This window comes from Stigmatopora nigra, chromosome 5, assembly GCF_051989575.1.
Source record: "Stigmatopora nigra isolate UIUO_SnigA chromosome 5, RoL_Snig_1.1, whole genome shotgun sequence".
Taxonomy (NCBI): Eukaryota; Metazoa; Chordata; class Actinopteri; order Syngnathiformes; family Syngnathidae; genus Stigmatopora; species Stigmatopora nigra.
Window position 1 is genome coordinate 1,266,637 of NC_135512.1, and position 25,796 is coordinate 1,292,432.

Below are 25,796 nucleotides of genomic sequence, written 5' to 3' on the forward strand. Positions count from 1 at the left end.
TCAAGACAACAACATAAAAAGTACAAGCTAAAAGGAGCTTTAGCCTAGCATTCTTCTGTGTTATGTGGCCTTATCTTGTAAAAAAAACCCAAAACCACAGTAGGTGGGACCACTTCCTCAACTAAATATGTTTTTTTTTACTCCCTGAGCAGATTCTTTTCACTTCCTCAACTTTTATGCGAAACGTTAGCTCACAGACGCTACTTTTGTTCAAGTTGCGGTACGCTAACGCGGCTAGGAAAGTCCCGCTATGTGTTTTTTTTCATGCCTGGAAAATGGCAACATGCGACAACTTTGTAATGGGAGGAGTTATGGAAGAATGGGAGGAGTTATGGAAGAAATGATGGGGGATGTTTGCTAAAGGGCACCAACCCCCCCCCAAAAAAAAAACAAGAACTGCCTGCACTGTGACGGTTAAATGGTTGAAAAATTGGTCAATGAACTTCCTCCAATCGAGTGCGAGTTTGACTCACAGGCTCAGAAAAAAAACGACATGTCACGTTCAGAGTTTCAAGTCTTCTCGGAGGATGAAAACCATGCTCAGGATCGTCCGTTATTCATCACTTGGTGAGTAAGTCTTTCTGAAATATTCATTTCTTTGGACACAAATCCATTAAAAGTGTCATAAACATTTTCTTAGCTGTTTTTTTAGTAATATAACCCCAAATAGATGATGATGTCACAACCAGAATGAGCTTTTTTTAAGTTTGCTAGCATGCTATCTATTGGCTGACTCCATTCAAACCTGCTGGAAGTCCGCGATTAATTAATTTAATAATGCCTGATTAAAAATAATAATAAATCTGGATCTGAGGATTTGTTGGTACGATTCCATGCTACATAGTTACCAAATTTCAACATGATTGGTTAACAAATGACAGAAAACTGGACTATAAAATTTTGTGTCCACAAGAACAACAACAACAACATGAAAAGGCTGTAAAATGGTAATTTCAGCAAACCCTATTAACATAAAAAAAAATTTTTGCATATTGCACCACAGAAAAATATACTAGCTACATATTACATACCTCCAATTAATTATTGATACAATACAGGGGGTGCTGGAGCCTATACTAGCTAACTATAGTAGTCACCCTGACTTGGTGGCTAGCCAATTGCGTACCACAAAGGGATGGACGACCAATCGCTTATAGCTAGGGGGAAGTTTAGAGCGTTTAATTAGCTTAGCATGCATGTTTCGGGATGTGGAGTACCCGGAGAAAACCCACACAAGAACTAGCAAACTCCACGCGGTGAGGACCCGCCTGGGATCGAACCCTCGACCCTAAAACTGAGGCTGATGAGCTAACATTCTGCCCACATGTGCTAACTAGCATAGCATTCCAAAGCTAAGAACTTATGACATCACAACCAGAATTGATGCAAAAAGGTGGGCGTTACCTTTTGCATTGTTTTGGATGGAATAACTATGAAATGGCCACAAATTTCTGTAAAAATAATTTTCGTTTTTTGGAACATTTCCGTTATTTCTTCATAAGAATCATTTTGACATGAAATATTTATTAATTTTCATTCCATGTTTTTGTGTAAAGGACAAAAAGGCTGTTGGACACAAATATGCGGCATATTTTCCTTCAAAAAGTCCCTTACTGATGATGACACATGGAATTTCACACGGAATTTCTCCTGAAATGTTTGCTGGGATGTGCTGTGTGGTTTTTGCTAAGGGTGTCCTTTTGCACAGGTGAGCCATAAAGTTCATGTAGAATATTTTTCTGGGTTATTTAAAGATATCCAACCCACATTTCATATTGTTAGGGACATAAAAATAGCACAATGAATAATATAACACAGATTCCCCATTTCCCATGATGCCTCAGCGGCAAAATTTCACAAAATAGTTATCGTGCTAAATTTTGCTAGCTCATTATCCAAAAAATATTACCCATCAACCTTTGCAGGAGGAACAATCCATGTATTATAAACAATAGCTAGCTAAACAATGGCTAAATCGAGTAAAACTACAACTAACAAGGTGCTACAGGCTAACTAGGTGGCTAGTATTGTGGCGCTAACATTCCAAGTTAATGCTAATGATTCACTTTCTGTTGCAGTTGATTTATTACTTGTTAGTTTTGTTTTTTAACACCATGACTGTGCATGAAAATATGTTAATTTATTGGTCATTTTTTTTGAGGAAGTAATTCCACTTCCACAGAAAATACATTTAAACTGTTAGTTATACATTTTAGGAACACCTAGTGTCAAATAAAAGTAAAATACAGCTAATTAAAAGTCTAATTTGTGCGCATATAAGCCATAGCCTTGATTCAGTCATCATTTTTTTGTTACAAATACGGCTTATATGCGGTAAAATGCAGTATAAGTCAGACCAATTGTACAAAAACAAGTTAATAGCCACTTAATAAATATGGTACTTTAGAAGCTAAACTTGAGCTAGCTGCTTAATTTGTGTGATTTAACTCCTCAGGCTACACACCAACTTGTCTTATCTGGACCAGCCAGGGTTCCATAGTCCACCGTGACACTGGTCTGGTGGTCTACTGCAGCTTCAACTGCAAGCAAGAATGCCGGCGTGTCATGAACAGCAAGCAGCCACCCGTCGAGCAGCGCCACACGGTGGTCAATTCCACCGCCACCACCACGTTCTTCCACGTGGAGAACATCACCGAAGATCAAACCTTCAGCTGCATGTGCGAATGCGGGGGTCGGGCAGAGGGTCTCTGTGGACTTGACATTAAGGCTGGATGTAAGTATGAACAACAAACTAGAGCAATTATCAGCTTTAACAAATAAAATACACTATTCAATCATCGTCTATTATGATCTGACAGCTGTTAGTGACCAACATAAAAAATTTCAACTCTCTACGTTGCACGGTTTGGACAAACATAGCGAGAGAATCTTAACATAACCGCACACTCACCAATTTTTTACACCAATTTTCATATGAATATCAAAGTATTGATTATCGGCCTCCTCTAACTACAAATAATCAGTATTTATCCTGAAAATATCGTATTACTCAATTTACACAAATTCTTACATATGAAAAATAGATAAGATGCAATTAAAAATGTAAAAAGTTACTGTTAAACATTTAAAAAAAGGTGAAGAAATTCAACCATCGTCTATTATGATCTGACAGCTGTTAGTAACCGACATAAAAAATTTCAACTCTCTACGTTGCACAGTTTGGACAGACATAGCGAGAGAATCTTAACATAACCGCACACTCACAGTTTTTTTACCCCAATTTTCATATAAATGTCAAAATATTGATTATCGGCCTCCTCTAACTACAAATAATCAGTATTTATCCTGAAAAAAATATATATATATATATATTGCTCCATTTATACAAATTCTTACATTTGAAAAATAGATAAACTGAAACAAGTTACTGTTAAACTCTTAAAGAAGGTGAAGAAATTCAACCATCGTCCATTATGATCTGACAGCTGTTTCTAAACATCATAAAAAATTTCAACTCTCTACTTTGCACAATTTGGACAAACATAGCGAGAGAATCTTAACATAACCACACACTCACAATTTTTTTACACCAATTTTCGATCTTTAATGTTTTTTATTGTTTCAAAACCATATTTTGTAACGCGGATGTTTCTATTGGCTGGTTTTATCGTTGCAGATCCGCCTGAAACGCCGCAAAATATTTTGTGCGAGTACATTGCGATGACCAATCAAACCGGCGAAGTTCGTTGTTCGTGGACAAGAGGACGTAAAACACACCTGAAGGACACGAAGGAACGGTACATGTATTTGCCTGCTATTTAAAAAAAAAAATCAAAAATAAATAAATAAGAAACTTCCTTTATTCAGTTTCAATACACCCTTAAAGAGACAGTAACCACATTTACTTGGAGCCAGTAGTAATTTATCTAATGACTATTTTGCTAATTGCTGTTGCCTAATTTCCGCATTTTAGCAAACGCTGTTAGCGCTGAACTTTTTGCTAAGTTTTATCCCCAAAAAAGACAATCTTCAAGTCATTCACTGTCCAAAAGTGACAGTTTTCCACCAATATTTGAATAATACTTTATATGTGTTAACATTTATGCCCTCTTTTTTCTAATATAAACTAAATTGTAAAAATATGTCAATCCTAATGTAAGCTAACAGCCAAGTATTAGCCAGCGACTTGCTAATAGAGCCCATGATGCTAACATGTTAGCTGGTTTACATGGAAAGGTATTAGCTTAAGAAATGGTTCATCAATGTATTTATTTGTATTTATTTATGTATTTACACAACATTTTGCATATTTTTCAGGGTCACCCTTGTACAGGATTGGTCATCTAAATTCCCAAAATCCATCAGTGCAACAAATCCACCCTGGGCCACTTTTCAAGTATCCAACAGAGTCCAGGTCATCTCGGTCCAGGTCCTTACCCACAATGCACTGGGGTCAGCAGAGTCGCCTCCCACCAACTACACCCTCGCCGATATAAGTAATGTTTATGTTTTTCTCTTTTGTGCGACTTTTAGTGTATTTTTATACCTGAATTTAGGCCTCGCAGTTCTGAGGTCGAGGGTTCGATCCCAGGTTGGTCCTCAATTTGAAGATTTAGGCAACCGCTTATCCTCACATGGGTTGCTGGGGGTGCTGGAGCCTAACTGATGGCACCAGGTGGGTGACACCCTCAATTGGTGGGCAGCCAATCACAGGACGCAAAGAGACAAAGGACTACAAATCCTAGCTAGAGGCAATTTAGAGTTCAAAATTAGCCTGGAATTCATGTTTTGGGGTTTTGAGAGGAAACTGGAGAACCCGAAGAAAACCCACACATGCACGTGTGGACTGACCGGGAATCGAACCCCCGACATCATAACAGCCAGGCCAACATGCTCACCACTTGTCCGCAGATGGAGAAATTGATTTTATATCTATTTTTCATGCATTTCCAAAATGTTTTGAATGATTTTTTGTCATGACGCAATGGTGCGGCTTATACGCGAGTAAATACGCTAATTCTATTTTCCAATGTAAAAATAATACTTTTTAGTCGTCTACTTCTATTTTGTCGTTTTTTACTACAACTACTTCAATGAATACTAAGTAAATTTAACATTTAAAAAATGTCTTTATTTTTTAAACAGCAATTCCCACTACCCCACTTTTGGAAGGCGCCCAGTGCTCCTCCAGGAATTGCAACATCAGCATTTGGCAGCCAATCAGGACCAAGCACTTGCTAGTCCAGTTTTCTCCGGAATCAGGACTCTGGTCCGAGTACTCGCACTTGGTAAGTACTGCCAAAACTCTGGAGTTTTCATCTTAGTACTCCAGTTTCATACCAAATCCTCAAAAACATGCATGCTAGGCTAATTGGTTGCTAATTATCCCTTAGCTATGACTGTAATACACCATTTGTCTCATGGTGTCCTGCTATTGGCTGGCCATTATTGGTTTGGATAAACTCCAGCACCCCCTTGCGATCTTTGTGAATCTCAGCGGTTCTGAAAATGAATGAAAAAGAGGAAGATTTTTCAATATTTTTCATGTAGCATTTGACTTTTTATTTTGTTCATTTTGCTAACAGGTTGAGCCATTAGCTTGGGATGAATTGGTGACCAATCCGCGGCTGGAGCCCTATCAACTGTACCATTTCAGAGCTCGTTCCAAATTCGCCACCGGTCTTTGGAGCAACTGGAGTAACGTCGTCTCCAAATGGACTGAAGAAGAAGGTGTGTTGTGTATTAATTAGCCATGGGTAAACTATGGCCCGCGGGCCACATGCGGCCCCGTTGGGCATTTTAATCCGGCCCGCCGACGTTGTCCAAATGATGTTTTTTTTCCCCCAAGATGGCGGCGTCACGCGGATGCCAGTGACAGTACCTCTGTCCACTCATGTTTTTTTTTGGTGTGTTTTACAGCCCTTCTATCTTTTTATTTTACTTTGTACTTTATACTTTTTACTTTAATGATGAGTATATTAATACTTTTCTTATTTGTTTTTGGTGTTTTACAGCCCCTCTATCTACTTTTAAATGACATTTTAATATTTCTTAATACATCCCTTTTTACTTTATACTTTGTATTTTATACTTTTTATTTTAATGATGAGTAAGTTTATACTTTTCTTATTATTTTCGTGTTTTACAGCCCTTCTATCTTTATTTTCTACTTTACTTTGTACTTTATACTTTTTACTTTACTTTGTACTTTATACTTTAATGGTGAGTATCTTAATACTTTGCTTTTTTTCGTGTTTTACAGCCCTTCCATCTTTCCTTTTTACTTTACTTTGTACTTTATACTTTTTACTTTACTTTGTACATTATACTTTTGCTTTACTTTGTGATTTATACTTTTTACTTTAATGATGAGTATATTATTACTTTTCTTAATTTTTTTGGTGTTTTTCAGCCCTCCTATCTTTTTTTTTAAATGACGTTTTAATATTTCTTCATACATTCCTTTACTTACTTGACTTTGTACTTTATACTTTTTGCTTTAATGATGAGTGATGAGTATGTTAATAGTCCTTTTTTTCTGTTTATGTTTTATATATGTACTGTTAACGGATGCACATCTGTCACATTTTTAAAGTCAATGTGTCACCAAAATCTTGTGTTTGAATTGTGACAGCACCCGCCAAAGAGCCGGACGTTTGGTATACTCAGCCTTCACCCCGTTTAAATTCCATCAGGCTCCACTGGAAGGTAATCACAAATCAAGTCTACTCTACTCTACGATGTCTACGATGTCTATGTTGTCTATGTTCTACTCTACGTGTCATTTTGTCTACCTTTTTTCAAAACCACACACGTTCTTTTCCACCGTAACAGCTTAGTCATGCTGACATTCATTCTAACCCGCGTTTAACCACATGCACTTACTCACACGAACATGTGCGGGTTTTTATTTTTAGAGGTTAAACAGTTTCGGTTTACTTGAACAAAGGCGCTGATGTGAAATGATCAACTTTTGAAAATTTTGCAAGTATAAGAATTGTTTTTACATTTTTTACAGTTGGACTTGCAGTTCTGGGATCGAGGGTTCAAACCCTATTAACTTCTTACTGTGTAAAATTTGCATGTTCTTCCTAGGATTGCATGGTTTTTCTTTGGGTACTCCAGTTTCCTCCCACATCCAGAAAACATGCATGCTAGGCTAGTTGTATGCTAAATTGCCCCTAGCTATGAGTGTGATTGGTTCTTTGTCTCTTTGTGCGTTGCTATTGGCTGGCCACCGAGTCAGGGTGTCACTTACCTGGTGCCCGAAGTCAGTTGGGATAGGCTCCAGCACCCCCTGCAACCCTCGTGATTATTTCGAGATATGTCATATGTAGGTAGTAGATTTTTATGTGGTGTTATTTGTCCTAAATAGGATTTTTTGTTGATCAGAAACTTGGTTGAAATGACTATTTTTACAGCACATTCATATTGTTGTTGTTGTTCTTGTGGACGCTAACTTTATAGTCCAATTCCTCTGTCATTTGTGAACCAATTCTCTTCAAATTTGGTATCAATGTAGCACGAACTATTACGGATAAATCCTCAGAATCCAATTTATTAATTTTTTATATCAGGTCTGATTAAATATGGATTACTTGCAAGTTTGGAGTTAGCCAGTAGAGTTATTCTCTTTTTATGACGCTGGAAAAGTATCCAAGAGTTTCATTTGTGAAATTTGCCCAATATTTATTTATGTAGCACTTATTAATCGTTACATATCTCGTTCCAGCCAATGAGCATTGCCGACGCCAGAGGTCAAATCCTATTGTACTCGTTGACGGTCCACTTTTCCAAGTCTGGAAGGATCTTCTCCACCAAAAACATCAGCAAAAAAGCCACAAGTGCTTCAATCCAACTCTGTTCCGGGTGTTACGTGGCGGTCCGTGCCTTCAACTCCAAGGGGTGGTCCCCTCCGGCCAAGATTAGGGTCTACAAGGTCAAAGGTGAATAAACAAACGTCTAAGCAATTCCAAAATCCTCCTTTTTGAGCACTTTTCTTTCCTTTTAGCGTCAATCCTGTTAGACACGGTGGTCAAAGTGAGCAATAACACCGTCAACGTCACCTGGAAATGGGAGACGTTGCCCCCTGTTGGCCAGGTAGTGGAATGGTACTGCGAAGGGTTTCGAGTCGAGGAGTTGGACTGGCTTCGATTGACCGGCGAAGACCGTCAAGCTGTCATCACAGGTACAGAATTGACCTTTGGCTTTAAGAAATCACGTTGGAGGCGGAGCTTAGGGGTTCTGAGGGGAGGGGCCAGAAAGCTTTTTTGGCAGAGTCGTAAACAATTATTTTCAAATGTTATTGCTTGAGAGTCACAAATTCAAAGAATAGATCAACGAAAATAAGTGCCTTTGTTAATTAAAATTACTGTGTTTTCACGACTATAAGGCGCACTTAAAAGTTTTAAATTTTCTCCAAAATAGACGGTGCGCCTTAAAATTCCAGTGCGCCTTGTATATATGGAAAAAAACAGCAAACCAAAAACGAAAAACCACCACTGTCGGATATTAAAAATAACACAAACGCCTGAACTGAAACAATAATGTTAAATATGCAGATGCCATCTTAGTTTACAATATCTTCCATCATATAGCTCCTCCCCCACTGCAAGATTTTATACAAAAAAATCCAAAACATCAACAATGGCTGGCTCTAGAGGTGACTGTTGTGTAGTGAGTGCTTCATAACTGGAAGTCAATAGCAATTACCCTATTTTCACCACTATAAGGCGCACTTAAAAGTCTTACATTTTCTCCAAAATAGACAGTGCGCCTTATAATACAGTGCGCCTTATATATGGAAAAAAAATGTCATTCATTGAGGGTGCGCCTTATAATGCGGTGTGCCTTATAGTCGTGAAAATACGGTAGATAAAAATACATTTTAGATGAAACTAAAAGTTTTGGAATTCTTTTAATAAAATTGTTACACTGTTGCTCATTAGGATTTTCCACCTGTGCAGATTTGAACGCGTCGGAATGCTACGACGGAGCAGTCAAGGTTCTCCACGGTGACGGAACCATGACCGTTCAAAGCTTCCGATTCGGCACTAGCCAATCAGGTAAGAGGGCGGGACTACAGATGAGTGTCTCAGTCCCAAATATTTCCAGAAAAAAAATGTAAACATTGGTTCTTTCCGCAGTTCCCCAAGCTAGTCCGTCACTTCAACCGGAAGTGGACGCCAACAAAGTGACGGTGACGTGGGCGGAGCTTCCCAGGCCGGACCGCGGAGGCTGTATCACTAATTACACAATCTACTTGGAATACAGCGATGGACACGCGCAGCGATGTAAAAAACAAATACCAATATAATATAATCATCTTGCCGCCATTGCTAAATCGTGTCTTTGATTGGCAGACTCCGTCCCGCCCACTGAGCGGCTATTTGTCTTGGAGGACACGCCCCCTGGCATCCATAGCCTATGGATGACGGCTTGGAATTCCAAGGGGGAGGGTCCACCTGCTCCAAAAGTCAAAATTTACATCCAAGGTGAGCATTTTACCTTCAAAGTGTGACTGTCTTCTTGATCCTCTGCCAAGAATATGCTCGTAAAATACTTTATGGATAAATCTCACTCGTTTAGGATGAGTAAAAACATGGTGGCGTTAATTTGTTATTGTTTTTGGGTTACAAAATCTAGCGTTCTGGTTGTCTTTTTCATTGACAGGCGGAACGGCGTTTTTCCTCCTGGTTGGATACTCGCTTCTCGCCGTGGCCGTGTTTCTCCTGCTGTGCATCTTCAGAATTACAGCCGTGAGGAAGAGGTGAGGGAGACAAAAGCTTGTCTTGTTCGTGACCGGACGTTTGGTCGCCTGGACGTTTGGTCGCCCTGATGTTTGGTCGCCTGGGTGAATATAATTTTGAGAGCTGATTTCAACAGTAGATATTTAGATGTTAAACTCTCGATCTCATAAATATAATTTTGAGAGCTGATTTTAACAGTAAACTCTGTCTTGTTGTCAAACATCCGGGTGACCAAACGTCCGGGCGACCAAACGTCCGGGGGACCAAACGTCCGGGCGACCAAACGTCCGGGCGACCAAACGTCCGGGCGACCAAACGTCCGGGCGACCAAACGTCCGGGCGACCAAACGTCCGGGCGACCAAACGTCCGGGGGACCAAACGTCCGGGCGACCAAACGTCCGGGGGACCAAACGTCCGGGCGACCCAACGTCCGGGCGACCCAACGTCCGGGCGACCCAACGTCCGGGCGACCAAACGTCCGGGCGACCAAACGTCCGGGCGACCAAACGTCCGGGCGACCAAACGTCCGGGCGACCAAACGTCCGGGCGACCAAACGTCCGGGCGACCAAACGTCCGGGCGACCAAACGTCCGGGCGACCCAACGTCCGACCAAAATGTCCGAGTACCGTCTTGTTGACCCTCTTTTTTTTTTTTAGGGTTATGGGGCTTTTCCAGCGCTTCATACCTCCGGTGGTGCCGGATCCGGCAAATAGCAAATGGGCAAAGGAAAACAGCCAAGAGAAGGTGATTAATGTATTTTCTCGCATATAGGCCATATTTGTCTTCTGTCCATGATTTTCTTCTTACATGTCCACGTTTGTTACTGGACAGGCTACAATGAAGCGACAACTTCTTCTCCAGAGTGACTCCTTGAGGACGGAGGAGGAAGAGCTCATCATCAGCATCGTCACAGGCGCCGCCGGGGAGGCGGGGTCTCCGGCAAGGAGTCCCTCAAAACTTCGGAAGACGTTGACTATTTACATCAAGTGTGACTCGCGTGACTCGGATAGCTCGGAGCAGACTCAAATTTCGATGGAGTCCAATCTGACCTCGGACCAGGACGACGTCTCGGACAGATGTCTGGACGAGGAAGAGGAGGAAGAATTTGGAGAGACGCTCAATTGGACAGGCTGTAACAAGGCAGTGAGACCACAATTGTTGACACTGGATTCGGTCCGGATTGACTGCAGCAAACTCTTGGAGAACTTCTGACTGACTAATTCCAGGTAGAACTGATTAGTCCACTTGGCAAAGTTGCAAAAACATCTTTTCATTTCAAGTGAAGGAACGCAGGTAAGCTCAAGTTTAAATCTAGGATAGAAAATGATTTACGTGTACAATTACCGTATTTTCTCATGTATTATCCGCCTCCCCGTATAAACTGCACCCTTAGAATTGTCCAGTAATGTTTAAATTTGACAATTTCTCTCGTATAAGCCGCCCCTGATTCACAATTTTCCCCTTCATATTTGGCACTCGGACGTTTGGTCGCGCGGGTAAATATAATTTTGAAAGCTGATTTCAACAGTAAACTCTCTGTCATGTTGTCAAACGTCCGGGCGACCAAATGTCCGGGCGACCAAACGTCCGGGCGACCAAACGTCCGGGCGACCAAATGTCCGGGCGACCAAATGTCCGGGCGACCAAACGTCCGGGCGACCAAACGTCCGGGCGACCAAACGTCCGGGCGACCAAACGTCCGGGCGACCAAACGTCCGGGCGACCAAACGTCCGGGCGACCAAACGTCCGGGCGACCAAATGTCCGGGCGACCAAACGTCCGGGCGACCAAACGTCCGGGCGACCAAACGTCCGGGCGACCAAACGTCCGGGCGACCAAACGTCCGGGCGACCAAACGTCCGGGCGACCAAACGTCCGGGCGACCAAACGTCCGGGCGACCAAACGTCCGGGCGACCAAACGTCCGGGCGACCAAACGTCCGGGCGACCAAACGTCCGGGCGACCAAACGTCCGGGCGACCAAACGTCCGGGCGACCAAACGTCCGGGCGACCAAATGTCCAGGTGACCAAATGTCCTGTCACATCATATACTAGCTAAGATGGCGTCATCCTTCCTTAAGGTTTTTTTTTTGTTTGTTTTCCTTATAAAGTAAATACGGTTCAAATTGGTTAGCACCTTAGCTAGCCTTAATCAAATCTCATGTCTGATTTTTTTTTTTTTTTATCCGGGAAACTTAGACTAAAAAAACTCTTAAAAAAATACTCCAAGAAACCCGTAGTAATGTTTTATTTTATCTACAAAATAACCCATGCAGACAAACACAGCGAGACATGTTAGCATAACGTAGATAAATATTGGCTCCATTCATATATATACAATATGAAACAAAAAAAAAACATAGCTCCGCCCCCTCCTCCAATCCATGACCTTGGAATATGGCATACCTAACAATTCAGTCCACCTTTGCCTTCTGGCGCCATTGGTTGGGAGCATCTTGCACGTGATTGGACGAGAAGGTCAGCCCCTCCCACCCGTCCCCCACCAGTCCTCCTTCACTGGACCTTCTTGTCCTTGTCGGCCACCACCTCCGACAAGTCCTCGGGTCTCACGGCCTTGACCTGGGCCTCCATTTGGCTGACCCTCTGCTTCATGCGCGTCTGGCTTGAAGTAAACTCGGCCATTAGCTTAGCAAACTTAGTCTGGGCGGCGTCCAGGTTGTCCTGCAGCCTACTCAACTTCTCCTCCATGTCCTTGGGGTCGGCGCCGGCGTTAGCCACCGCCTCGTCGATCAAGTTATCCTTCATCAAGATGGCCTTACCCTTCTCCTCCAGGGCCTTCTTAGCTTCCGGGTACTCGGTCAGGGCCTCCATTAAGTCGTCCTTAGTCAGGGCGAAGAGGTCCGAGTACCCCACGCTTCGGATATTAGCGGTCCTACGGTTTCCGGCTTTGCTACCCTTGATTCCCAAGATGCTAATCTCGCCAAAGTAGGCGCCGTCGCTGAGTACCACGAACTGGGTGACGCCGTCGTCGGCTACTACCGCCAGTTTGCCCTCCTTGATGATATACATCTCACGTCCGATGTCTCCCTTCTTGCAGATATAGTCCCCTGGACTGAAGACTTGGGGTTCCAGTTTGAGGACCAACTCGATGAGGAGCCCCGCTTCGCAGTCCTGGAAGATCCGTACCTTCTTGAGAGTATCCAGATGGACGTTAATGGCGATTTCGGCCTTCAGTTTGTCAGGCAGGTTCTTTAAGACCTCCTTCTCGTCGCATGTCTTCTTCTCCGTCCACAAGTAGTCGAACCACTTGATGACTCTGGCCTCCAGGTCTTTGGTCACCTTACGGAACTGCATGTACTGCTTAATGGAGTCGATCTTGGCCTGGAATTCGGCGCGGGAGGCGTTCATGTTGGAGATCATGGCGCCTACGTTACCCACGATACTAGCGAAGATCAACACCCCGGTCAGGAAGTCGGCGATGACAAAGAGGTACTCGACGTCCCGTACCGGCGGCGGCGTCTCTCCGATGGTGGTGAGGGTCAACGTAGACCAGTACAGGGAGTAGATGTATTTCCTGGCTAAGCGCCCGTGCTCCGGGTGGCTTATGTTGGGGTACACCCAGGTATCCGAGCCGAAGCCGATGGTTTTGGAGATGGCGAAGAACATGCAGGCGTTCCAGTGGATGATGACCAGAATGTAGAGGACCAGGTTGCTGATACGGAACATGTTGGGGAAGCTGGTCCTGGTCTCGGTTCTTTCGAAGAACTCGAAGAGTCGGGAGATCTTGCACAGGCGGTTGAAGCGGAATTCGGGGTTGTTGAAGCCGAAACGGAGGAACAGCAAGTCCGTGGGGATCATGGAGATCATGTCGTACTTGAACTGGGACGTGGTCATGTATTTGGCTCGGAGTTTGGAGGCTTCTTTCACCAGGAGGCCTTGTTCCAGGTAGCCTGAGGAAGAGGAGGAGGAGGAGGAGGAGGAGGAGGAGGAGGAGATACAAAATGACTACCGCACTCTGACCCGAGGGAGACCAATCAAAGAGGTACAAGCTGGACATGGTCAGTAATCTTTTTTAAAAAATCTGATTTCCATTGACTTTTGCCAGCAAGCCAAGAATGTAACCAATGAATTTAACGTATTTTCTCGCATATAAGCCGCCTCTGAGTAGAAGTTGCACCCGGTGCTTGGACGTTTGGTCGCCGGTCAAATGGTGACAGAGAGTTTACTGTTGAGACCAGCTCTCAAAATTATATTCATGAGAGAGAGTTTAATATCTATGAGAGAGAGTTTAATATTTAAGTACTGTTTCCTATCTAAGTATTGTTTAATATCGAAGTACTGTTTCATATCGAAGTACTGTTTAATATCGAAGTACTGTTTAATATCGAAGTACTGTTTAATATCGAAGTACTGTTTAATATCAAAGTACTGTTTAATATCCAAGTACTGTTAATATCCAAGTACTGTTTACTATCTAAGTACTGTTTAATATCTAAGTACAGTTCAAAATGTAAGTACTGTTTCATCTCCAAGTACTGTTTCATATATAAGTACTGTTTAATATCTAAGTACTGTTTAATATCTAAGTACTGTTTAATATCTAAGAGAGAGAGTTAAATAAAAGTACTAGTATTAGTATAATCTAAGTGCTGTTTAATATCTTAGTACTGTTTCATGTCCAAGTACTGTTTCATATCCAAGTACTGGTTAATATCTAAGAGAGAAAGTTTAATATCTAAGAGAGAGAGAGAGAGTTTAATATCTAAGTACTGTTTCATATCGAAGTACTGTTTCATATCGAAGTACTGTTTCATATCTAAGTACTGTTTCATATCTAAGTACTGTTTAATATCTAAGTAAACAGTACTTAGATATGAAACAGTACTTAGATATTAAACAGTACTCAGATATTAAACTCTCTCTCATAGATATTAAACTCTTTCTTATGGATAAAATTTTGCGCCTCCTCTCTGTCACCATTTGACCGGCGACCAAACATCCGAGTCCCTCCCCACCGCAAAAAAACGAACCTGTCCTTGAGCGTACGAAGCTGTCAGTGTAGTAGATGAAGTCGCAGGTGTAGTCCAAGAAGACCCAAAGTTTGGTGAAGCGGTCTTGGAGTTCGTTGAAGCACGCTCTGAACGCAGAACACGTACAAAATGTTGACTTTCCGTGTTTTTGTTTTATTTTAGAAAAGCCTAAAAAGTACCTGGTGACGATCATGATCAGGTTGTAAAAAACTGGACCGGCGATGACCGTCAGCCACCTGTAGTACATGTCTGCAGACGGGTCCATGATCCAGACCTCCTTCCTGGATTTAACAAAGTACTTTGCTCAGGATTTGGTCAGCATATTTTTCCACAGAATCCATTGGTAAGAAATCTATTTTTTTTAGAGTACTTACGGCGGTTCTTCTTTTTTTTTATCGTCCTTCTTATCGTCCTTTTTATCGTCTTTCTTATCGTCCTTCTTCTCGTCTTTCTTCTCGTCTTTTTTCTCGTCCTTCTTTTCGTCTTTCTCTTCTTTTTTAATCTCTTCTTTTTTATCCTCCTTTTTGCTAGAGTTACAACTCGGGCTTTTAGGTTTTTTTTTGTTGTATTTTGGGAAAAGGGCGTCTAGGTGGGTGGGGCTAAAGGGCTTTAGGAAAAGGACATTTCTAGTTGGTGCTTTTTAACCTCCTAGGACCTGGCATCCACATGTGGCTAAATCTTAAGACCAATCGTATGTATACATAGGAGTGACCGGACGTTTGGTAGCCTGGACGTTTGGTCGCCCAGACGTTTGGACATTTATTTATGTGTAAAATGTATTTTTCTGTGTCTGTATTGTCACCCTTTTGCTACAAGCAGGGCCTGGCGTTTATTTACAATGTGGACATCATTTTTCTCAGAAACTACTTAATGTAAAGAGATAATTCTTCGTTTTTTAGATTAGATTAATTTAATTATTCCTGTATTTTGGAAATTTGATTGTCACAGTAGCAAGAGGGTGAGAATACTGACACAGTAAAAGACATAATAGACACAAATAGATCGGTAATAAATTAATTAATTAATGAAGAAATAAAGATATAAATAATTATATAAATAGATAACAATATAAATAAATAAAGATATAAATAAATATATAAAAATATAAATAATTATATAAATAAATAAAATTATGACTAAATATATGAATAAATATATAAATAAATATGTAAATAGATATAAAAATAAATATATAAATAAAAATGTAAATAAATATGTAAATAAATAAATATGTATATAAATAAATACATGAATGAATACATAAATTAATGAATTAACAAATTAACAAATTTATAAATAAAATTTAAAAAATGAATGAATGAATGCATTAAAAATAAATACATTAAATAAACAAATAATAATTTTAACATTTGTAGCAGAATTATATCCTAAATATCAATGTGTCAATAAAAATGCATGCCTTGCAAGAGTCCAGGTCTCAGGAGGTTCATTCTATTCCACAGATTAGTCTACGGTGAACTTCCAGGTGGAATCGGGACTAGGGAAACTTGGAACTATCTACTAGAGGTCTTGAAATAGTTCGGTAGGATTTCTTCCAGACTTTACCCTTCCTTCAAATCTAAACTAAAGCTGCATTATTCCACTCAAGTTGGGCAAAACTAACTATTATTCTACCAACTATCCACACTTACTTGTCAGTATTGTTGCAGTTATTGACGTTGTAATGAGCCAACGGCCATTGGCTGGCAAGACTTGAGGAACAACAACCAGGCCACTACAGATTCATTTCTTTTTGCGGACATGTTTTTTTGGATTTTAGGAGCAAGACTACTTACTTTTTTCTGTGCATTTTGCCGTTACGTCCCAGGGACAGGACGGTACTCTCGCAGCCGGAGTCGTCCCTGAGTTCCGGGCCTCGGAATCGAGCCAGGAAGGAGTCGTGCCGCTCCGGCGTTTTGGGCTTCATCCTGTTGGAGGTCCATTGGCGCAGCGTGTAGAATAAGTGAGACAGCCTAGACGTGGTCAACAGAGGGCGGAGACAACCAGGTACAGGCTCAGGGATGTGGGAGGGGTCGGAAGGGTCAGGAGGGAGGGGCTTGGTCGTGGGAGGTGTGGTCGGAAGGGTCAGGAGGGAGGGGATTGTTGTGGGAGGGATGTTACCTGGCCATGGATCCTGGACCAGTCAATATGGTTCTCTTGGACTTGGAAGACAGAGTCCTTTCCGAATTGGAACTGGAAGAAAAAATGGAGAAATGATGAGGATGGGCGGAGCTATCATATTAGTTCTTTCATTTTGGGAGTTTCAGCGTGGATACTAAAAAATAATAATTTAAAAATAATTAATTGCCACAAAATGTAATTTGAAAAAAAACATTTAATTATCACAATATTTAATTTAAAAAAGGGATTTAATTCCCATAAAATTTAATTCAAAAAAAGGATTTAATTACCACAAAATATAAATAAAAAAAGGATTTAGGCCACAAAATTTAATTTAAAAAAAAAAGAATTTAATTACCACAAAATTTAATTTTAAAAAGGAATTTAATTACCACAAAATTTAATTTAATTCAAAAAAATTAAGCCACTACATTTAATTTTAAAAAAAGAATTTAAGCCACAAAATTTAATTTGAAAAACGGATTTAAGCCACAAAATGTTTTTTTTTTAATAATTTAATTACCACAAAATTTAATTAAAAAAAGAATTTAATTACAACAAAATTTAATTTTAAAAAAGAATTTAAATACCATATAATTTAATTTAAAAAAATATTTAATTACCACAACATTTAATTAAAAATATATTTTTATTAAAGAAAAATGCTCCCCTTCAAAAAATCTGCCTTTGTAGTAAAGCCGCGATATTGGAGGGATTACTGTACCCCTTATGAAATATGTCTGATCCTATTTTGACTATTTTGATTTTTTTTTACAGCCGAGAACCTCCTGCAACAAACCTGCTGTCTCCATTTTCGATAACGGCCAGCTCCTCATCCGACGTCTGAACGGACAAGCGACATCTGGTCAGGTAGGAAATTTCACTGTTGACCTTTGCCATGTTGTAGTGAGGAGGCCTGTTGCCCTGAAAACACAAACACAATGCACGGGTGCCTTGAGATAAGAGCTTAATGCATTCCAGGACTGAGCCCGTATGTCAATTTACTCGTATCTCAAACCAAATGAACTCAAAACAAATTAATTGGTTCCAACCCTTCTGAAAAAAACACCAAAAACAGGATATTGCATTGGAAAAACGTGTTTTATTTGTTCTAATTAGCAATTTATTAACAAAGTAACAAATAACTAGTGGTTTAATAGTACTAAAATATGTTTAATAGTAGACTAAAAATATGCACGGCAATGCGCTCGTAACATAACATAAAAAAATGTAACTAAACTTGGATTACAATGTAAACACTCAAAAATAAATTTAATCTAACCTTACACTAAACATAAATCAAATTTTGTTTGAAATTTTGATACATTTCTTGGCCTTATTAGCCCCGCCTCCAGATTTGACCTATCAAGGGTTGTTTACCTTTGTCTTCCCTTCAAAATATTCAAAAAAGAATGTACACAAATGTCCTCAAAATAAGATAACACACAACTACTTGCCAACAAAAAGTAGTACATACTCCTCTCATATTAGCCAACAAGCTCCGCCCTTCACACTGACTAACGATTAAATAAAAAACACTGAAAAAAATGCAATGCTCCGCCCAGTGCTCAACGAGACATTACACAGTCCAGACTAAAAGTAGTATTTTTATGTACAGGTAAACAATAGGGCTGCTTTGTACTGAGTGGCTGTGTGTTTACTGTACGTGTATAGCAGTTCTGAAAATAATCCCTCCTTATGTCTTTACTGCTAAACAGGATGAGCGTGCTCTCTCTCTCTCTCTCTCTCTCTCTCTCTCTCTCTCTCTGCCCCTGCGTTTGTAAACGGTCAACCCCGCTTTTAAAATAAGCGCTGCTTACAGGTCTGCCAGCGTTGGACCTGCTGCTACCCAAGGGAATATTTAGCCAGGTTAAGTCTATTAGCCAGCTTCTTGGGGGAAAACATAGTTCAGGGCACGGTCTGGACTCGGGATTTTTCAAAATAAAACATTATTAAACAAAAGAAAATGTCGTATTAGATGCAAAATTAAGCAATTTCCTTGTGTAATGTCTCTATGAGCACTGGGCGGAGCTTTGCATTTTTTTCAGTGGTTTTATTTATCGTTAGTGAGTGTGAAAGGCGGAGCTTGTTGGCTAATACGAGAGGAGTATATAGTACTTGTCATTGGCAAGCGTTATTCTATTGTGAGGACATTTGTGTACATTATTTGGGAATGTTTTGAAGGGAAGATAAAAGTACCGTATTTTCATGACTATAAGGCGCACCCTCAATGAATGACATTTTTTCCATATATAAGGCGCACTGTATTATAAGGCGCACTGTCTATTTTGGAGAAAATTTCAGACTTTTAAGTGCGCCTTATAGTGGTGAAAATACGGTAATTGCTATTGACTTTCTGGTATGAAGCACTCACTACTTTACAGTCACCTCTAGAGCCAGCCATTGTTGATGTTTTGGATTTTTTTGGTTTAAAATCTTGCAGTGGGGGAGGAGCTATATGATGGAAGATTTTGTAAACTAAGATGGCTGATCTGCATATTTAACAGTATTGTTTCAGTTCAGGTGTTTGTGTTTTTTTAATATCCAACAGTGGTGGTTTTTGGTTTTCTGTTTTTTCCATATATAAGGCGCACTGGATTATAAGGCGCACTGTCTATTTTGGAGAAAATTGAACACTTAAGTGCGCCTTATAGTCGTGAAAATACGGTAAACAACCCTCGATAGGTTGCATCTGAAAGTCAGGGTGAAGGCGCGGCTAATAGAGCCAAGAAAGGTATCAAAATTTCAAACAAAATTTGAATTAAGTTTAGTGTAAAGTTCGTTTAAACTTATTTTTGAGTCTCTGCATGGTAATCCAAATTAATTTCAATGTGTTTATGTTATGTTACAAGCGCGTTGCCGTGCAAATAGTAACCATTTTTGTCCAAAAAAAAATGCAGAGTATCCGGATATTTCCCTAAGAAAGCTTTGTCAGCATTTACCTGGACTGACTTGTTGAATCTGTGGTTGTAACACGTGCACATACGTGTAGATTAGCGCTAATGCCGGGGAGTTAACGAAGGAACCCAGTGTACCACAAGCTCCGCCCACCCCTTCAGCCCTCCGCTACATTAAATGAGACTGACAGAAGTTTACCTTTAGCCGCAGTGGCTAAAGGTAAACTAAGAGAGCATTACATCATTGCACATGTCAACAATGGCTCACTACAATGTGACTGCTGGCAAGGCAATAGTTTTTTACTGCATACTTTTTCTTTTTTACCACATTTTTTGGGGCGTTTATTCTGTAAATCCACCAAATCATTCAAAAATAAATGTTATTTTTTTTCCTAAAATGAAAAACATTTAAAATGAAAGGATGAAAATAAATTTAGAATATTTACTGCTTCTGCTGCCTTTTAAAATTAGAACATCTTAATTTAAAAATTTTAAAATATAGAATGTTTACTATGTTTTCCTTTTTTAATGTAATTAAAAATCCTTAAAAAACATTTTAAAAAGTATATACCATGTTATATTTTTTATTGTATTCATAAAAATGTGAAAAAATAAATAAAAATAAACACTTAATACTATAAAAAAGCAAAATGGACACTTTTAAGCCCCCATGCCGCAAGTTTAAGACCACTACTTTAAACATAATTATATATATAATCTTATATAATATTTTGAACACCCACATTCCATTTTTAAATGGTGTTTACCCCGACAAAAAAAAAATCAATGTATTTACTCGCATATAAGCCGCCCCACTTATAAGCCACGCCCTTAAAAAAAGCCTTAAAATGGTTTTAATGTATTACTTGTAAGTGATTTTTTAAAATAATAATATCAACCATGCTAAATCATAGTTAGCCTCATTAAGCATAAAAAATTATGACAAATTTTTTAATTTAAAAAATATACCCATTTTTATGATATAGTTTTCAAGCAAAAACAATGACAGCTATCTGAAGTGCTACATGCTAAAGTATTTGTACTCGGGTACTTTCTACATGCTATTTATTATCAATATGGCAGACAGAATGATCTGTTAATATAATAATGCTCTTATTAGGTTTGTAGGAGATTAGCGGCGGCGTGGCGTAAAGACCCGCTAAGAGGCTTGCGGCTTTCTATTTAGCATTTAGCGGGGCAACCTCACCTGGGTTAGCTAGCAACAGGGCAACAAACCAACATCCCTCGTCCATTTATCATATCAAATGATCATTTTTCACTCCATATTAAGTCAATATTTGGAATTACGTAAGTTTCAGTGGGTTATTTGGCTAGCAGTTTAAAAAAATTTAAATTCATAGTATAGAAATAGTACATTTATACAGAGATATACTGCAAATACATCATAAAAGTATTATTAAAAAGGGTATGTTTATTGCTATTATAATGGAAAGGATTGGAGGTACTATATTGTTTTCTTTAATTCATATTTTTTTAAGGTAAATGCTAATATTTAGTTTTTAGCTGATGTCCAATGAATTTAAAAATTAGCATAATTGCATAATTCTTATCTTATTAAGCACTAATTCATTCAATTTTAGACAAAATGTCCATAATATTGTTTATATATAATTGAAAACAGGCTTTGCAAAAAAATAGAAATAAAACTAATATGCAGCCAAAAAAAAATTGAACAGTTTTAAAGAGAAACTGAAAAAAATGTTACATAAATACTTTAAATTTGAGGACTGAACCATTAATATTCAAATTAAAATATGTATTGTCTTAATTAAATTCACTATAGGAAACATTTGTTCTCAACTAAAACCTCTATATCATCAATCCAGATTTTATTTTAAAAATACAACTACTTGTTGTTCCTAATGTACCATTTTCAATTTTTTTAAATATATTTTTTAATAACCAGGCTAACTTTTTTCCCTTTTGTCCACAAAAAAAAACATCTTTCTAAACGTAAAAATATTCCAAATAAATCCTTTTTTGCGGAGTATTTTTATTTTGTATAAGTATATTTTTATTTATTAATTCATGTATCTATTTTTTATGTATTTTAAAAAATATTTTGTAATTAATTAATTTATTAATCTTTTTTTAAAAATGTTTTTATTTTTATTTTTTTCCCACTTACCCCTTTCACGCACGTAAACCCAGCACAAAATTGGAGTCTCCTCGGGAGGAACACCCGCACATTTCCATCCTTCCCTTTTCACTTTCTCCCGTAGAAATATTCCGCCATGGCTGACTCCTTTTTCGTCTTGGTCGTCGCCGCCGCCAGACGATGAAGAGCTGTGAGGATGAGGAAGAGGATGAAGGTGAGAGGCTCAGCCGAGAGGGGAGGAGTCTAAAACCCCAACCCCCCCCTCCCCTCCTCGGGCGAATGAGATGATTAGGATCACCCAGAGAGAACAAAAAGTACCATTTGGATTATTGGCGGTGACCTTACGGTTCTGGGGTCGAGGGTTCGATTCCAGGGTGGGTCCCGGTCGTCCGCTTTGCTTCCATAATCCAAAAACATGCATGCTAGGCTAACTGTATGCTAACTAGTTCCTTTATATGTGAGTGTGAATGATTTGTTTGTCTCTTCTGGTCAGAAGTCAACTGGGGTGAGCTCCAGCACCCCCCGCGAACGACCCTTGTGAGGATAAAGTGATTGAGAAAATGAATGTATGAAAAATTATGGTAATGAAAGGTATTTTTTTTAATATAAGTTGATGTTGTTATTTAGATTTTCTCAAAAAGGGGCGGGGACTAGATGAAATCAATGGCTGCCATTGACAACATCCAAACTACCTCATTTTCATGATTATATTCCTCATCAGGGAAAATATGGAGAAGGGTCATTGTTGTTAAGAAAGCAGCACGGTGGCGGTAATCCTCATTTCAGCGACCAATCGTCCTTCCCCTTTCCACTCCAAACCTCATTAATTTTAGGCCAGTCTCCAGGTTTGGTACCGTGATTGGACCACCCAAAAAATGGCTTTTACTTTGTAAACCATATTAAAACAGTTTCAAGTCAAGATTAATATTTTTAATAATTAATATCTTCTCTAAGATTTAAGATCTCTAAGATTTAATAGATTAATATCTTCCATCAACTTTCAAATAAGGTTAAATTAAATTAGATTTTCTTCCCCCGGGCTGATGCTAATGCTAACTTATATGAATTTTCCTATTTCTTTTTGCCGTAAAAGTTCAATTGGAAACTGAAGAAAGACCCAAAAAGCAAGCAAAATATAAAATAATTTATTAACGTACATGTGCACGTGCTTTACATTTGTCATTTTTTTCCAAGCATGAACAGAACCAATAAGAAGAGCGTCCCGGTTCCGTCCAAGCGCCGCATTTCATCTGGCCACTTCATGGAAGAAGTCACGAATGCTTTGCGCCGAGGCCTGGCCCACGATGGCCTCCATCTGGCCGACGTTGGCATTGCACAGCTGATAGATGCTGGGAAAGCGACTCAACAGGGCCAAAGCTTTGACTCGACCCACGCCGGGAATTTGCAGAACCGTGGACAGGACCAGCGGGTCCAAGAGTCCGGATGGGTCTTTCCTTCGGAATGGATTCTCCTTGCCGTCTGCGTGAACCTGTCGTCGAAAAAAAAAAAAAAGTTAATTAGGTAAGCCTGAAAAAACTACTGTATTGACCCGAATATAAGACGACCTCTTTTTCAAGACCGCTTGAACACCAAATCCAAAATAATGAAAGTAATGGTTGCAGTATTCCCATGTTTTTTGAGGTTTTTCGCGTTTTGAGTTTTTTTTTGCAGTACACCCCGAAATATGGGGTACTACAGCAGAAATATTCTTCACAGTAGTCCCCCATATTTTGCGGTGTATCACGAAAACGCAAAAAAACCCGGAGAATACGGTGTAAAAATATATTGGAGAGAAAAACAGACAAAAAGACATTTTGGACATAAATAAATAGGTAATAAATAAGTTAAGAAATATATTAACATAAATAAATATATAGATAAAAAGAAATAAATTAACATGAATGAAGAAATTGGCAATAAATAAGTTAATAAAGAAATAAATTAACATAAATGAATAAAAAGGTAATAAATAAGTTAATAAAGAAATAAATTAACATGAATAAATATATAGATAAATAAAGAAATAAATTAACATAAATGAATAAATAGGTAATAAATAAGTTAATAAAGAAATAAATTAACATAAATAAATAGGTAATAAATAAGTTAATAAAGAAATAAGCTAACATAAATAAATAGGTAATAAATAAGTTAAAGAAATAAACTAACATAAATAAATAGGTAATAAATAAGTTAATAAAGAAATATACTAACATAAATAAATATATAGATACATAAATAAACAAACAAATAAATAAATATCTTGATAAACTATAATTTTAAAACAACTGACACATTTTCAGTTTTATTTCAATTTAAAAAAAAAAACATCGTCTTATATTCGGGTCAAGACGGTACTTAGATAAACACTGGAGAACAATCAGGGCCGGTTTTTGCTATGGGCAATGTGGGCGACCACACAGGGCGCAACCAGTTTTGAGGGCACAAGTTTTGTTTTTGACAGTGATGATGATGATGATGATTTTTACCATTTGAAGAATGAGATGCAAAGCCTCCGTCTGTCCGCCGACGGGCAGCAGCGTCAAGCCGAGTTCCAGCACCACAAATTTCTGCACGGCTAAGAAGTACTGCTGGCTCAGACGAGTTTTCTCCACCAGAACCAACATTTGGAAGCTGTTGCATGCCTGCCACGACAACCACAAATTCAGGCTCAAAACGAAAGTAAGAGAAAAGTTCCGACTCACATTCCGGTAGCGGACTAGCTTCCGCTTGTAGGCCGTGCCGGCGATGATATCAGACTCAGAAAGATAGAGGATGCTACTCTTATTTGGGAGGAGGAAGTCAACGACGCCAAGCTCGCTCTCAAATAGGATGTTTACGCCACCGCCTGACAACAGAGAAAATAGACGGGAAGTTGAAGACGTTACATAGCATAACATATATTTATTTTGATCTCCTTTTAGCTATATTTGCATTTTTAAAAGTTCAATTATTAGACATTTAATAAGTGACAGGCAATGGAATATTAAATATTCACTTGAATTTAAGTCAAAACAATTGCTATTATTATTTTAATTCCGATCAGATTATTGATTTATTATGAATTAATATCTTTTATTTTCCAAAAATACGATATTTTCCGGTTAAGACAGTTGCTATTTAAATTTTTAGTGTTTGTTTAGGTAAACAAAAACATCAAAAAACTAAAAGAAGTAGAACAAAGTGAGACACAACTGGTAGTCAATGTCAATAAAATGGAAGTTGACTTTAATAATATTAAAACACTCCACTAGATTCCACAAAATTTGATTTGTTTACCTTTTAATGCTTGAATAAACGACGAGTTTCTCCACTTCTCGCTAGTGATTATATGTCCATAAGAAGGGATGCCAAAAGTCGGTTTTTTGCATTCCATGACGTCTACGGACGTCGCAACATAAATCGGTTTGGACAAAACTATCAAAATATGGTATAATTTGATCCAAAAAGTCGAATATAAGTCAATAACATGTGTTTAGAGGCGCCGTGTCTTTTTCTCGTTATAAAGACGACAGTGAGAATGAACTGAAGTGTTATATCGCCTCTTGCTGGAAGGGGGTGCAATTACATCCATATAAAAAGTCATTTATTTTTTCCAACCAATTTTTTTTAGGTCCAATTGACTTTTTCCATTGCAGAACATGCAAACGCCACCTGCTGCCTACTGAGGACCCACCTAGTATCGAACCCTAGACCCCAGAAGTGGTAGGCCCATCTGCTAACCACTTTCCACCGCGTCACCACTAACATTGTTATATTAAAGAATAAAATACTAAGTAAAGGTAAGTAAACCATATCTATATAAAAAACTAAAGCTTTTTGTTTGCATTTGGCGGTTTGTAGATTGTCGTAAGTACCCTGGCTTTGCAAATACTATCAAAATTCATAATTATTCTGCTGATTGGCAGAATTGTTCCTAAAAGCAATTGTCATAGTAACCATAAGTCACTTCAATC

At 38.9% G+C, this 25,796-nt stretch overlaps 3 protein-coding genes and 1 long non-coding RNA gene across 5 annotated transcripts; 2 read left to right on the forward strand and 2 right to left on the reverse strand.

Annotated features, from left to right (window-relative positions):
- The first annotated feature begins 406 nt into the window (after positions 1-406).
- il12rb2 (interleukin 12 receptor, beta 2a) lies at positions 407-11,385 on the forward strand. The gene is made up of 16 exons (XM_077716963.1): positions 407-567; positions 1,557-1,708; positions 2,456-2,734; positions 3,638-3,758; positions 4,279-4,457; positions 5,107-5,249; positions 5,547-5,691; positions 6,596-6,669; positions 7,694-7,907; positions 7,973-8,149; positions 8,928-9,026; positions 9,108-9,254; positions 9,324-9,455; positions 9,634-9,730; positions 10,369-10,456; positions 10,544-11,385. The coding sequence occupies exons 2-16, from the start codon at positions 1,627-1,629 to the stop codon at positions 10,922-10,924; spliced, it is 2,358 nt and encodes a 785-aa protein (XP_077573089.1). The 5' UTR covers positions 407-567; positions 1,557-1,626; the 3' UTR covers positions 10,925-11,385.
- Positions 11,386-12,217: 832 nt separating this feature from the next.
- Positions 12,218-22,026, reverse strand: LOC144196932 (cyclic nucleotide-gated channel cone photoreceptor subunit alpha-like). Of its 2 annotated transcripts, none has more exons than XM_077717449.1 (9): positions 21,870-22,026; positions 17,624-17,746; positions 16,825-16,896; positions 16,500-16,631; positions 16,356-16,415; positions 15,078-15,230; positions 14,883-14,984; positions 14,704-14,810; positions 12,218-13,623 (listed from the first exon to the last, which is right to left on the reverse strand). In XM_077717449.1, the coding sequence occupies exons 2-9, from the start codon at positions 17,722-17,724 to the stop codon at positions 12,227-12,229; spliced, it is 2,124 nt and encodes a 707-aa protein (XP_077573575.1). In that variant the 5' UTR covers positions 17,725-17,746; positions 21,870-22,026; the 3' UTR covers positions 12,218-12,226. The 2 variants fall into 2 exon arrangements, with proteins under 2 accessions (XP_077573575.1, XP_077573574.1); XM_077717448.1 differs by having other exon boundaries at positions 16,500-16,676.
- Positions 14,871-22,092, forward strand: LOC144196935 (uncharacterized). The gene is made up of 5 exons (XR_013326421.1): positions 14,871-15,046; positions 16,167-16,246; positions 16,532-16,710; positions 17,602-17,694; positions 21,965-22,092. It is a non-coding gene; the product is annotated as an uncharacterized LOC144196935 (long non-coding RNA).
- Positions 22,093-22,971: 879 nt separating this feature from the next.
- On the reverse strand, positions 22,972-25,357 carry faap24 (FA core complex associated protein 24). The gene is made up of 4 exons (XM_077717325.1): positions 25,120-25,357; positions 24,546-24,688; positions 24,330-24,485; positions 22,972-23,329 (listed from the first exon to the last, which is right to left on the reverse strand). Exons 1-4 carry the CDS (start codon positions 25,214-25,216, stop codon positions 23,087-23,089), a joined length of 639 nt encoding a protein of 212 aa, XP_077573451.1. The 5' UTR covers positions 25,217-25,357; the 3' UTR covers positions 22,972-23,086.
- Between the last annotated feature and the right edge of the window lie 439 nt (positions 25,358-25,796).